The following is a 12658-nucleotide window of genomic DNA, read 5'->3' on the forward strand; positions in this document are numbered from 1 at the left end:
ATTCTTATACTTTAACCATATTTGTAAATGGGGCATTAACACCTTTCGGGAAGCAGTTAATTATATTATTTATTATGGCCAATATTTGTAAGAGGATAGAGTTGCTGCGCTCAAGCTTAGCTGCGCTCGAGCACAGAAACAGGGTGGGGCCACATTTTGGGTGGGATCCAAAGTATTCATTTGATGGGCCCTTTCATGGGTAGGGTGTCCACTAAGAATCAGCTCCAATGGATCACCTTAGGGTGTCCATTTGTGAGGCAAAAAATGGACAGATACCACAAATCTGTCCATTTTTTGCTCCACAAATGGACATACATTGATGATCCAATGGAGCTGATTTTTGGTAGGCCTCCCATCCATGATGGGGCCTTCCAAATGAATGGTTAGGATCAGCCCCCAATGTCCCCACCCCATGTTTCTGCGCTTGAGCGCAGCAAATCTTTTCTCTATTTGTAAATAATGACATTTAACTTCCAAACTATTTTCATGTAAGATTATATGCAAATAATTTTTAGAGGTATCCAAAGAGGCCCTTAAGCTATTGATTCGCACAGTCTCTATTTTTACACTTAGTCATTAAGATGAATTTGTTGGCATTTTTAGTGTGGCCCACATTGGTGGGACCCACTTTAAGTGAAAAACGTTGGCTTTTCTATTCTACGTTGTGTTCCATTCGCAAAGGGAGTTTTAGTGATAAATCCCGAGTGTTTTGAAACTCTAAAACACATGAGTGTTATAGGTGTGGAAGGACACAAACTCTTGTGATCCAAAATTTACATATATGTGTTGCGTTTGATGGGAACAATACACATACGTATAGCTAAAGTTCCATTTAAAGAAAGGTTCATAATCTGAGAGGAAAGTGTGCCTGCGATTCCATCGATCGAGCCTTAAGGTTTTCTTAAGATTAGAAAATCTCTCTTCTCTTGTTCGTGCGCAGCGGAGATCGTGTTCGTGTTAGAGGTTTGCCAAAGGGATTTGTGATCCTCGATTCTAATCGCCATGGCAGAAGGTATGTTCCGCATTAACTTCAAATTTAATTAAGGTTACATAATTATGTCCATGAATGAAATTTGATTTTTTTTTTCTATTAATAACGAGTGTGAACTTTACATTTTCTTGTACGCTTTCTCTAGTCGATCATTCTATTTAGATGCCGATTGATGGAAATCAATTCAAAAAATTGTGGACTACATTGGGCTTAAATATTTTAAGTTAAAAGTGACAATTCTGCCAAATTTTAGATAAAAATCGAAATTAATAGGTATATATAAAAAAAAAAAAAAACACTGATTAAAATACTTCATTTAACTCTAAATGCTAAAAGAATACTATGCTAGAAAAGAATGATCCGAAAATCCTCTAAATCTGTTGAGAATAGAATTTACCAAAAATAGAAAAATAAAGTAGAAAATGAGATACTTATGAGGCTTTTCTGTGATGATTTGGCTGTTGATCTAACATAGCTGTGAAACAACCAGTTACTCCAAAATCTTAAGCTGTTGGAGAAGGCGTTATTTAATCTTTTACACTTTAACACCACTCCTCACGTGTGGCCCCTCTTTCTAGGGTTTGGCCTACATGTGGCCCCTCTTTTGGGTTTGCCCATTGCATGTGGATTTTTGCCATCCGGGAGGTTTGAACCAAGGCATTTGCTTTTGATACCATGTGAAACAACCAGTTACTCCAAAAGCTTAAGCTGTTGGAGAAGGCATTATTTAATCTTTTATACTCAGACAATAGCAAATCGAAATGATGTGAAATTACCCGAGCCGATTCTAACTGTATATCATAAGTTCCTCCCATTCTAACGGTCGGATCAAAAGCTATGCTCTTCTTCTTCTAAACTTCTTGTTTTTAGGCTCATAAGCTAAAATCTTCTCGTAGAATGGCACATACTGCCCTATTTATTTTTAAAGTGAGAGACATTCATGTTTTCCTCACAACTTTCTTATGTTCAAATATTCTTGTTCGCATCTGTGCCTGTGTTTAATTTGTTAAAACCAAGAGGCCGGTGAGTCAAATGACCATGTTGCCCGTTGTGATATTAGAGTCAGACGTGGATGGGTCAACCCCACTCCTCAAAGATGTAGGCAACAAGTTCTTCTGACTAAGACTCTGTTTGTTTTGGATTTTTAGAATTAATTTCGAATCAATTCTCAAAATTCAATATGAATAAAGTTTTACCCAAGCAAGACCTTTAATTTATGATTAATATCCCTCTATATTAACTATGATCACATCATTTCCATCTAAATTAGAGAAAGAAAACCTTATCTAAGAAAAGAATTTCCATGGGAAATGTTTTTCTTGCAATCCAAATAGGGGGTTCGATGGATCTGGGACTTAGCACTTGTCAACAGCATTTGGCCAAATTAATGGTTGTTGTTTGAATTTAAAGATCTGAACGGTAAACAAGCCTGAAGTAGGCCCCAGTAAGTATCTTTTAGGAATGAGAATAAAAGTGACTTTCTTTTTTACCATATGCCCATGATCAGTATGAACCAACGGTCTAATGGTCTTGTGTCAAAATAAAAAGGGTGCTGATAAATTCGCACCCCTTTAAACATCAAAACTCAAAAAGCGTTAAAATCTGCCACATAAATCACCTTGCAGGGAGTGCGAATTATCCTATAGCGGTGCGAATTTATCATGGAAATTATAATAAAAATTCCATCTTCCTACCACGTGAATCCTTAAGACTTAAGAAGGGCATCGTCGTTAATAAAACGAAAAGCAAGGCCATTTAGCAGACTCTGTCATTCAATTCCATTTTCCTCCCATTCCATGCCCTCTTTTTATATTGCAGTAAGAAGATGGTATCTGAATCAAGATTCAGAAAAACCCTTTAAGATATTGTTTTATCAAGTGATACGAAAACCCAACATGGGAAGAAAAATAAGAAAAAATAGATCTCTAAACTAAGTGGGTATACAAGTAATAGATTTCAAATAGATTTTTCATTACCTTTTTGCACTCTTTTCTTAGAGAGAGACGCGTTTACTGTCACGCACTTTGTAAAACTCGTCGGAAAAAGAACCGAGTTGGAAAGGCGGTTTTTGAGTTTCATTTTTTTAGGGTTTTGTTTTTTTCTTTATCTTTTCCCAAAACCCTCTTAAAAGCAAGCAAAAAATAAAAGGACCAAGAAGCGATTCAGATCCACAGTCGATTCAAACCCCCACATTTTTCTAAGTGAGTTAAGTTACTCATCTTTTTCCCCTTCTTCTTTTATTCCTTTTCTTGAATTTTAGTTGCTGGTGGTTGTAGATTTCTAGATTTTCCTTTCTGCTGTTGGTTGAAATCTATTGAATTTCTTCTCTGATTTGGTGGAGTTTGGTTGAGAAAATGCAAACCCATATCTCAATTAGTCCTGGATAAAAACATTTTTGCTGAACTCATGAGAAAGGGTTTAGAAGAACCAGTCATGAAAATCGCCATCTTGAATTCTTAGTTTCTTGTAGGTTTCAGTATTTTAAGAGCAAAAAGGCTGAATTTGTGTTCCTAGTTTCTTGGGTTAGGGTTAGGGTTTCTTTCTGGGTCTAGGGTTAGGGTAGTTTCTCAGGGGTTTCTGTATTTTAAGTGCTTAAAGACTGAATTTGTGTTCATAGTTTCTTGGGTTAGGGTTTATTTCTGGAGCTAGGGTTTGGGTTTTGGGATGGCAGGCATTGAAAACCTTGTAGCTGCTAGGAAGTCACTGAAAGTAAGCTTAGACAAATCTAGGGCTCTCACTTTCGCATTAGAGAAAGCCGGCCCTAGGTTAGAAGAGATTCACCAGAGGTTACCATATTTGGAAGCTGCAGTTCGTCCCATTCGGGCCCAAAAAGAGGCTCTGGTGGCGGTCGGCGGCCACATTGACCGAGCCGTCGGCCCCGCCGCTGCCGTCCTTAAGGTCTTCGATGCTGTCCACGGCCTTGAAAAATCTCTTCTCTCTGACCCACGGACCGACCTCGGGAGTTACCTAAAAGTCCTCAAGCAACTCGAAGAGGCGTTGAGATTTCTATCGGATAATTGCGGGCTTGCGATTCAGTGGTTGGAGGATATTGTCGAGTACTTGGAAGAGAATTCTGTTGCTGATGATAGGTACCTTTCGAATTTGAAGAAATCGCTTAAGAGTCTTAGGGAATTGCAGTTGGATGAGGAACGAGCCCGTCTAGATGGTGGGCTGCTTGAGGTTGCATTAGATAAATTAGAAGGGGAGTTACGTCGGCTTTTGACAGAGAACAGTGTTCCTCTACCCATGTCCTCATCAACCCTCGAAGAACAGCCCTGCATTGCCCCATCGCCATTGCCGGTATCTGTCATACAGAAAATTCACTTGATTCTCGAGAGATTAACAGCCAATGACCGCCTTGAGAGGTGCATCTCGATCTATGTTGAGGCCCGTAGCTCCAATGTTAAGGCCAGCTTGTTGGGGCTAGAGCTGGACTACCTTGAGATCTCAATTTCGGAATTCAATGATGTGCAGAGCATTGAGGGGCATATAGGACAGTGGGGTAAGCACTTAGAATTTGCGGTGAAGCATCTGTTTGAAGCAGAGTACAAGCTCTGCAGCGATGTCTTTGAGAAAATTGGGCCTGATGTCTCGATGGGTTGCTTTGCAAAGTTAGCTTCCCAAGCCGGGATTATCACTTTCCTTCAGTTCGGAATGATGGTTACAGAGAGTAAGAAGGACCCTATCAAACTTTTGAAATTATTGGATATTTTTGCTTCTTTGAACAAGCTAAGGTTAGACTTCAACCGCCTCTTTGGTGGGAGTGCCTGCCTTGAAATCCAAAACATGACAAGGGATCTCATTAAGGCTGTTATTGAAGGTTCTTGTGAGATATTTTGGGAGCTTTTGGTGCAAGTCGAATTACAGAGGCAGATGCCACCTCCTACCAATGGCAGTGTCCCAAGACTGGTAAGTTTTATTACTGACTACTGTAATCGATTGCTTGGGGATGATTATAGGCCAATCCTGACACAGGTTCTGGTCATCCATCGGAGCTGGAGGCAAGAGAAATTCCAAGAAAGGCTCCTTACTGATGCAATTTTGAATATAGTTAAGGCCCTCGAATTGAATTTAGAGACATGGTCCAAGACATATGAAGACACCACCCTGTCCTACATCTTTATGATGAACAACCACTGGCATTTTTATAAGCACTTGAAAGGAACAAAGCTCGGTGATCTTTTGGGTGATGCTTGGTTGCGAGAACACGAACAGTACAAGGAATATTATGCTACTATCTACTTGAGAGAGACTTGGGGGAAGCTTCCTACTCTGCTGAGCAGGGAAGGTCTTATTCTGTTCTCAGGTGGGAGAGCCACCGCTCGTGATTTGGTCAAGAAAAGGCTAAAAGCCTTCAATGAGGCATTTGATGACATGTTCAAAAAGCAGTCTAACTGGGTTGTGTCAGATAAAGACTTGAGGGAAAAGACATGCCAGCTGGCAGTGCAAGCGATCGTTCCGGTTTACAGGAGTTATATGCAGAATTATGGGCCGTTGGTGGAACAAGACGCGAGTGCCAGCAAATATGCAAAGTACACAGCACAGACCTTGGAGAAGATGCTCACCTCTTTGTTTCAGCAGAAGCTTGTGAAATATGCTAGCGCCAAAGCCAGACACTCGAATGGGAAACTCAACAGTGTAGATGTTGCAACCAACCAATTTTGCTCTGCACCAACTGTTATGTGATTTTTATGTATCAAAACAAAGTCTTTCCTGGTGAACTTGAAGGGGAATCAAGCATACATTCTGGTCTTTTTCTACATACACATGGGGTTGTAGTTGTTAGAATGAAATCAATCTGGAATGTTTGGATCCGCGTTCTTGGGCGCCTGGATTGCATGTATATATTGATACTTCTAAGAAGCTGGGCTGTTTGGTTTGTCTTGAAGTTAACTTGGGACTAACGAACAAGAGATAAAAGTATTCTGTGCATTATCCTCTTTGCTGTGAGGTGGGTTTCTTGACAATTGTAGTTTCTCAAAGAGTACTAAATGTGACACCAAAGTTGATATAGGTGTTGATTGGGACGGATCCTTGGCACACATTTCTGGTAGAATCTGTATTTCCCTTCTTTGATGCCATGTCTCAACTGTTATCCTATTTTCTTCATTTCTTACTTTCTACTCATTCATTTTAGGTGTTTAGGATGGTAGCAGTTAAAATTTATGTAAGATCTTTTAAGCATATGTAAAATTCGTTGTTTTCATCAGTATCAGTAGCTTCAACATCGATTTTTGTTATATTGTTCCTACTATCATTGAATATTTTAGAGCTGGTTTTGATGCATGTTTTGAACATACAGGATGACTTTCAGACTTTTGAATGCTCAATAGCCAACAAGTAGTATGATTAATGTTCATGAAATCTTTCCAATAGCCAACAAAATATTTCTATGTAGTATGATTAATTCAAGAAATCTTGTTATTAAATAATATCCTCATTTTTTACACAAGGAGTACCTCACTTCATGCTTTCAATTTGCTCCTATTTTGAGTTGTATATTCCCATTGTATTCAATTTTGCAAAACTGGCTTTTCTATGGTTGTGCTGTTTTAACTGAAGCATCCACAATCTTGACATTTATCATCTTTCTCTAAGGGGATGTTTGGATACACGGCTTTTTGAATCTTGGATTTCACAATGGATGCAGTGTAAAATTCTGGATTTTACAATGGAAGTAGGAGGCAGATGTGGGGGAAATAGGTTGCAGATGGTAGGAGATCGCCCCTGTTTCCAGGTTTTAGAAATCTCAGGAAGGGGAGAGATTTCTAAAACCTGGATTTCTTACTTAAACCCTACATCTGCAACCTACTTCCCCCACATCTGCACCCTACTTACCATTGTAAAATCCAGAATTTACACTGCTTCCATTGTGAAATCCAAGATTCTAAAATCCGCGTATCCAAACGGATCCAAGATTCTAAGGGGCCGTTTGGATACGCGGATTTTAGAATCCAGGTTTTAGTTTGAAAACAGTGTAAATTAGGGCTCATGATCAAGCTGCTGTATGCTGTTCTGACAGCGTTTCTTGGATTTTAAGTGAGAGATCCTTGTTTTAGAAATCTCCCCTGCATCCTAAGATTTCTAAAACCTGGAAACATGGGAGGATCTGCTACTCTCCTGCTGTCGGAAAGAAGGGTGAGAAGTCAAAAACGACGGCTGGTCCGCTTCTTCTCTTGTCTCTTAGCTACAATTTTGAAGAAATCCCAGATTCTAAAATCCGCGTATCCAAACGGCCCCTAAATTCCTTGTAGCTCTAGCAAGCCTTGTGAATGGGGTATGGGTAGAAACTTTGTCCTTTTACCTTTTATTTCTCCTTGGTGAAATTGTTTCTCTACAGTCATTGCTCTTTTGCCACTTTATCATTCAAAATTGATACTCATGTCTTATATGGTTCCTGGTTGCAACTGCACTTTTGTGGAACCTCATGCTTAGGGCATGTTCGTCTTAAGTTTCTTTCTGTGTCATAATTTTCTCATAAGTTGGCAAGTGGGCTCCATAAGCCTGCCTTTCTTTCTTAGAGATTGTTATGTTAGCATGAGGTGAACTAAAATTCCTTTGCTGTAGTAATATGCTTCTCCAGTTCTGTAAGCAAGATAATTCACAGCCTATTATTGCATTTTTTTTCTCTCGTGGAATTGGTTACTAGTAAAATTATCGACTCATTGCCTGTCAACTACTGTCAACTCTCCCCTGTATCAGTGAAGACCTATGCCTTTCTGTCTGGCACAGATATGCTCAAATGTTTTACCTTGTAGGAATTGAGAATCTGAAAAATGATGCAGATGTGTTCTTATGATTGTTTCTCTAGGTCACAATTTCTCACCTTCTTACCCATCCCTTGCTAAGGTATGTTCTCAAAAGTCAAGACACCTACATTTGTTGAATCTAAATGCTAGTCCTTGGCCTTATCACTGATTCGGGCCACTTTTATCTCCTGTTTGATCTGGTATGTAGGTTTACTCTTATGAAAATTTGAACCAATTATATCTTCACAAGTTATCCAAGACTGGCTTTTTTTACAATAAACCAAAACTGTGGTTAGAAAGAACTGGTGCTTTCATTGTGATGATGTGCAACAATGATTACATTGTGAATTGTTAGTTCCTGTCATTGTTACTCTAAAGAAAGGTTTAAAAACTCGGCACTGGATATTAAGTTGGTTCAACCAAAAACTGAGTTGACTCATCATGTCTAGGATGACTACAAGTCGTAATCATTTTAGAAAAAAATACGGTAACTGGTATTGTAACTCATAAAATTAGGCACATCTGTTCATCTTTTAAGAGAGAAAAAAAATGCACGCATATTTGTAAGTGAGAACAAAAAACAGATGATAAAACAAGAATTTAACCCCCCAAAATTCAAACCAACACAAATGTAAGGAATTGTTACCATAAAACCCTCGACACATGCAGACATATATAGGAAACGGAGAAACAATTGCGAAGGTCCAACAGAAGAGAAAGTAGTGTTTCAAAATGCGGATGTGGGTCAAAATGCTGCCAACACAAATCATAATTGACTCAGCATGACGCGATCGAGTACTCGGTTGATGTGGTCATAACTCAGGGGAGTCAAAGGAGTTTTGATTGAAAACACGGAGTGGGCTAAGAATGTGCTCAAGGTTAAAGGTAGCCGACTCGGGGGAGTTCATGATGATGTGGGAAGTTTTGAAACTATGAGAGAAAATACAATTTTTTTTTTGAACGGTATCAGAAATTTATTAATTGGAATAATTGTGACGGAGGAAAAATACAATAATTTACTATAAATCCAAATTAGCCTCTTACATGCTTACTAATTGCATAAAAAGACACATTCAGTGGCATATTTATTTGAATGAGAAACAAATTGGCGAGGAAAGGGCTGACAACATGCTTCTCAACTCAACTCAACTTAACAAAGCCTTTGTCTAACATGCTTCTAAAGTAAAAATGAATGTCCCAAATCATTTGGTCTAGCTTTTGATTTGTTGAACGAGGTGCTTGTGCTTGTCTCTTGTCACCTCATCTTCATCTGGAATGCTAAAAATTTTAAATCCCTTTTCCGAACTTGAAATTGGTGCTGTTTGTGGAATGCTTGTTGGATTCCTTGTGATTTCAGCCAAAACTTGACCTCTGTCCCTCCACTTGGATTCTCATGAAATCTGTCACATTGAGGCACCATTTTGTGCAAGACTCCACCCATACCGCCAATAGGAGATGAATTCTCTAAAGGTGCTTGCTACGCACATGCTTGAGACAAGCTACAAGTAAAAGATGAATGCCTTAATTTATGTGAGGTTTTATTGACTTACTCTTTGCCATTTGAGATGCATGTCATGATCAAACTATATACTTCCCAAAGTTCAGGTTTGCCTTTTGACACAGTGAAAACTTTGTGTATAAATGGTGAGGTATAATGTCAATCTTCCACTCTGGTTAAATAAGTTTGGGTTCTTATTGGAAAAGAGATTTTAGATTGTGAGCCCTCGTTATGCAACGTAGCATTGATTTTCTGGCAGAGATGAACCATAGTCATCTTCTTTGTTTCGACCCAATAAGGCATTGCAGCTAAACAGTAATGCGGACTATTCGTAGAATGCCTGTAAACTCATATGCTGCACTTTTGTTAAATTTTTATGCTTGTGGGTAGCTTCCTGTACCACAGGGGTTGTGATTTTTCTTTCCTTTGGGACTTCTGTTATACTTTTGGCAATTGTATGATAATTTTTTACTTGACTATTTTGGTTTAGTACCATGCGATCTTGGCGGACGTTCATGATATTAGCATGATCTGAACCGTCCCTTTTGTAGTTCCTAGGAGGGAAGAAGCTTGGGATGTAAGATCGCCATCAAAAAGAAAAATGGGAAAGTAAAATTTTTTTTGTTGCTTTGAAAAGGTTTTTAAATCTTGCAAAAAAATCGTAGATAAGCCGTGCCCTGAAAATCTTATCCGTAGGATGATAAAAATCTATTGATTTCTGTAAGTTTTTATTTGATGCCGTCTATTTTTAACCACCACAAAATGGAGGGTCGGGTTCATTCTATGGAGAAGATACTAAAGGCACGGTCTATTTACGTCGTGGCCTAACAAATGAATGGTTTAGATCGCTTAATAATGTGGACCCCGGTTTATTATTTTTGCTACATCCATATAAAAACTCTTTATTTGGATAAGGTCTATATGAAGTTGGTGTATTTTTACGAGCCATTGATTGTATTTTTGTTTTGGCCCTCAAGTGGAGCAAAAATGCTATTCAGAACACCTTGATTTGATGATCTTAGTACCATGATCCTAAGAGATGATGCGAAGTGATCCAAAAAGTAAGGAAAAATAAAACTCAAGATTCTAATGAAGTGATGGGAGAAGAGAGAAGAAGAATGAAGTGATGGGAGAAGAGAGAAGAATGAGACCAACTGTCCGTTTTCTGATTTCTCGTCCTTTTTTTTGTCAGCAAGAGAGGAGGAGATCATCCCATGTTTTCAGGTTTTAGAAATCTCATGATTTGGGAGAGATTTCTAAAACCTGAATTTCTTATTAAAAATCCAAGATTCTAATGAAGTGTAGGCTTCCTTCTTCTCTCGTCTCCTAACTACGATTTTGAGGAAATCCAAGACTCTAAAATCCTCGTATCTAAACGGTGTCTTTAGGTTCTACCTACGAAAGGTAAACCAATAATTTGTGTGATAATTTAACTTAGCACATGGGATGTCCGTTTAGTATGGGACCAAGACAACATAGGGTCACCACATGGGGTTCTATAGGTTCAACGGCCTCAATTGCACACATGTCATATTGGGTTCTTCGAATTAATTGATTACAACAGCATTGCCTCTCTCCCTCTCTCTCGGTACATAAATTAGCTTGGGTTTGGCGGACCCCTACCAATTCCTTAACAAAGAATAACAATTAGAATCTGAAATAGCATGACTCTCTACTATCCAATTGTACACTATTGAGAGGAGAGATAATATGAAGGGGGATATCCCCTCGACAAGGACAATCAACATTTGACGAATAGTGTGTAGCCCTCATCGTGACAGGAAAGTAGAAAGCCTCACATGAGCTTTTAATGCTCTTCCCTCTACTTCTAGGTCAAGGCCTTCCTTGCCATCACAAAACTCATTGGGGCACTCTACACAGTTGACACTTGACAATGTGAACGCAGCTAGGGCCAAAAACGGCTGGCACAGTTCAACTCTCTCTCTCTCTCTCTCTCTCTCTCTCTCTCTCTCTCTACACGTTTGTGGCTGTAATCGTTAGAAAATATTCAATGCCGTACACATTACAGCGAAGAGGATTAGAGGAACCTTCTTGTGTTCCTTCGTTCACGCAAGGTGGCTTTATTATATAAAAACATTATTTATAGTTTCGTACAATTCCCACCTTATCTCTTTTCCTATAAAAATGGTGGATATAGATAATCATACATCAAACCGAACCCATTTCTTACTTATCTCATTTTCTCAGCGGCAGGACCCAACATCCCCCCTCCCTCTACTACCAGAAGCTTCAACCACTTTATTTCTTCAGTATATAATATTATGGATAAAAATATCGAAAATTACTTTTCCCAGGGATGCACCGTGCATAATAAAAAGGGAAGTAATATATTCTCCCCCTTTTCTTCCACAGGCCACCCCCTTTACTGTACTTATGACAAATGGTTTTTAATTTCGGCCGAAATCCGAAATTTCGGTCCAAACCGAAACCGAAATCCACTATACCCGAAACGTTAAGGTAGGGGTGCAACTCGGGTTGAGCTTTTACCTTGAAATCGGGCCGGGTCGGGTTGATTCATATTCATTTTTAGCAAAAGCTCAACCCGACCCGATCCAAGTTGCACCCATAGTTACAGAATTTCACTGAAATTTCAGTAATTTCGCCCAAAATTTTGGATTTTGGCCTAAATGGGCGAAATCTCAATTTTTTTTAACTCAAAAATCTAAATGTTTAGCTCAAAAATCTAAATGTTTAACTAATATGAATTATTAGTATGAACTTTCGGCAGAAATTTGGTAATAAATAATAAATTGTTTTTTAATGTGAGAGGAATTCAGCTGAAATTTTGGTTTCGGCGAGGGCCAAAATGCATACCGAAACCGAAATTTAAAACTATGCTTATGACTACTTTTTTACACAAGTCGGGGGTATCCCAGGGAAGAAAAAGGGGCGATTATATCATTTCTCTAATTAAAGTTAGAGTAGACATTATTATAATACAACATTCACATTACTAAAGTGTTGATTGTACGAAGAGATAAGGTTTTGAGCAAAAGCAAAATTATTCAGCTGAGGGAGGGGTGTAATTGGTGATCGGACCTTGACCTATTTGAATAAATTTAAAAGTCGGGTAGAATATCTGTCTGCCAATAACGTAAAGTCTACGAGAAATAAGTACACATTATATATGTAACACACCTTCCTTCTTAATCAAGCAATTTGATGTTGGTACTATCGTCGTGACTTTCCGAAACATTCAGATAAATCCACCCACTGCAAGAAACACTACACCATCATCTGAAACTTTTAGGGTTTAGGGTATAAGGAGACCATGTCAAGGAGAGAGAAGAGTGAGCCAATAATTAATGGGGTATTTTCGATAAAAGGGAAACTTTAATATGCTTCACGGTAGAAATGAGGGAATGTTTACAAGAGAATTTATATGATGGGTGACCGTGA

General features: G+C 38.7%; 1 protein-coding gene across 1 annotated transcript; it reads left to right on the forward strand.

The window, feature by feature from the left end:
- The first annotated feature begins 2802 nt into the window (after window positions 1–2802).
- Window positions 2803–6231, forward strand: LOC143851228 (exocyst complex component EXO70A1-like). The gene has a single exon (XM_077360578.1). It carries the CDS (start codon window positions 3656–3658, stop codon window positions 5675–5677), a length of 2022 nt encoding a protein of 673 aa, XP_077216693.1. The 5' UTR covers window positions 2803–3655; the 3' UTR covers window positions 5678–6231.
- The last annotated feature ends 6427 nt before the right edge of the window (window positions 6232–12658 follow it).

The sequence above is a fragment of the Tasmannia lanceolata genome, unplaced genomic scaffold (assembly GCF_043159265.1).
Source record: "Tasmannia lanceolata isolate RefF3 unplaced genomic scaffold, GAP_Taslan_0.1 ptg000018l, whole genome shotgun sequence".
In the NCBI taxonomy this organism is placed as follows: Eukaryota; Viridiplantae; Streptophyta; class Magnoliopsida; order Canellales; family Winteraceae; genus Tasmannia; species Tasmannia lanceolata.

Excerpts from the sequence above, each read along its gene's own strand:
- LOC143851228 (XM_077360578.1), top strand. The coding sequence starts at position 3,656 with ATGGCAGGCATTGAAAACCTTGTAGCTGCTAGGAAGTCACTGAAAGTA.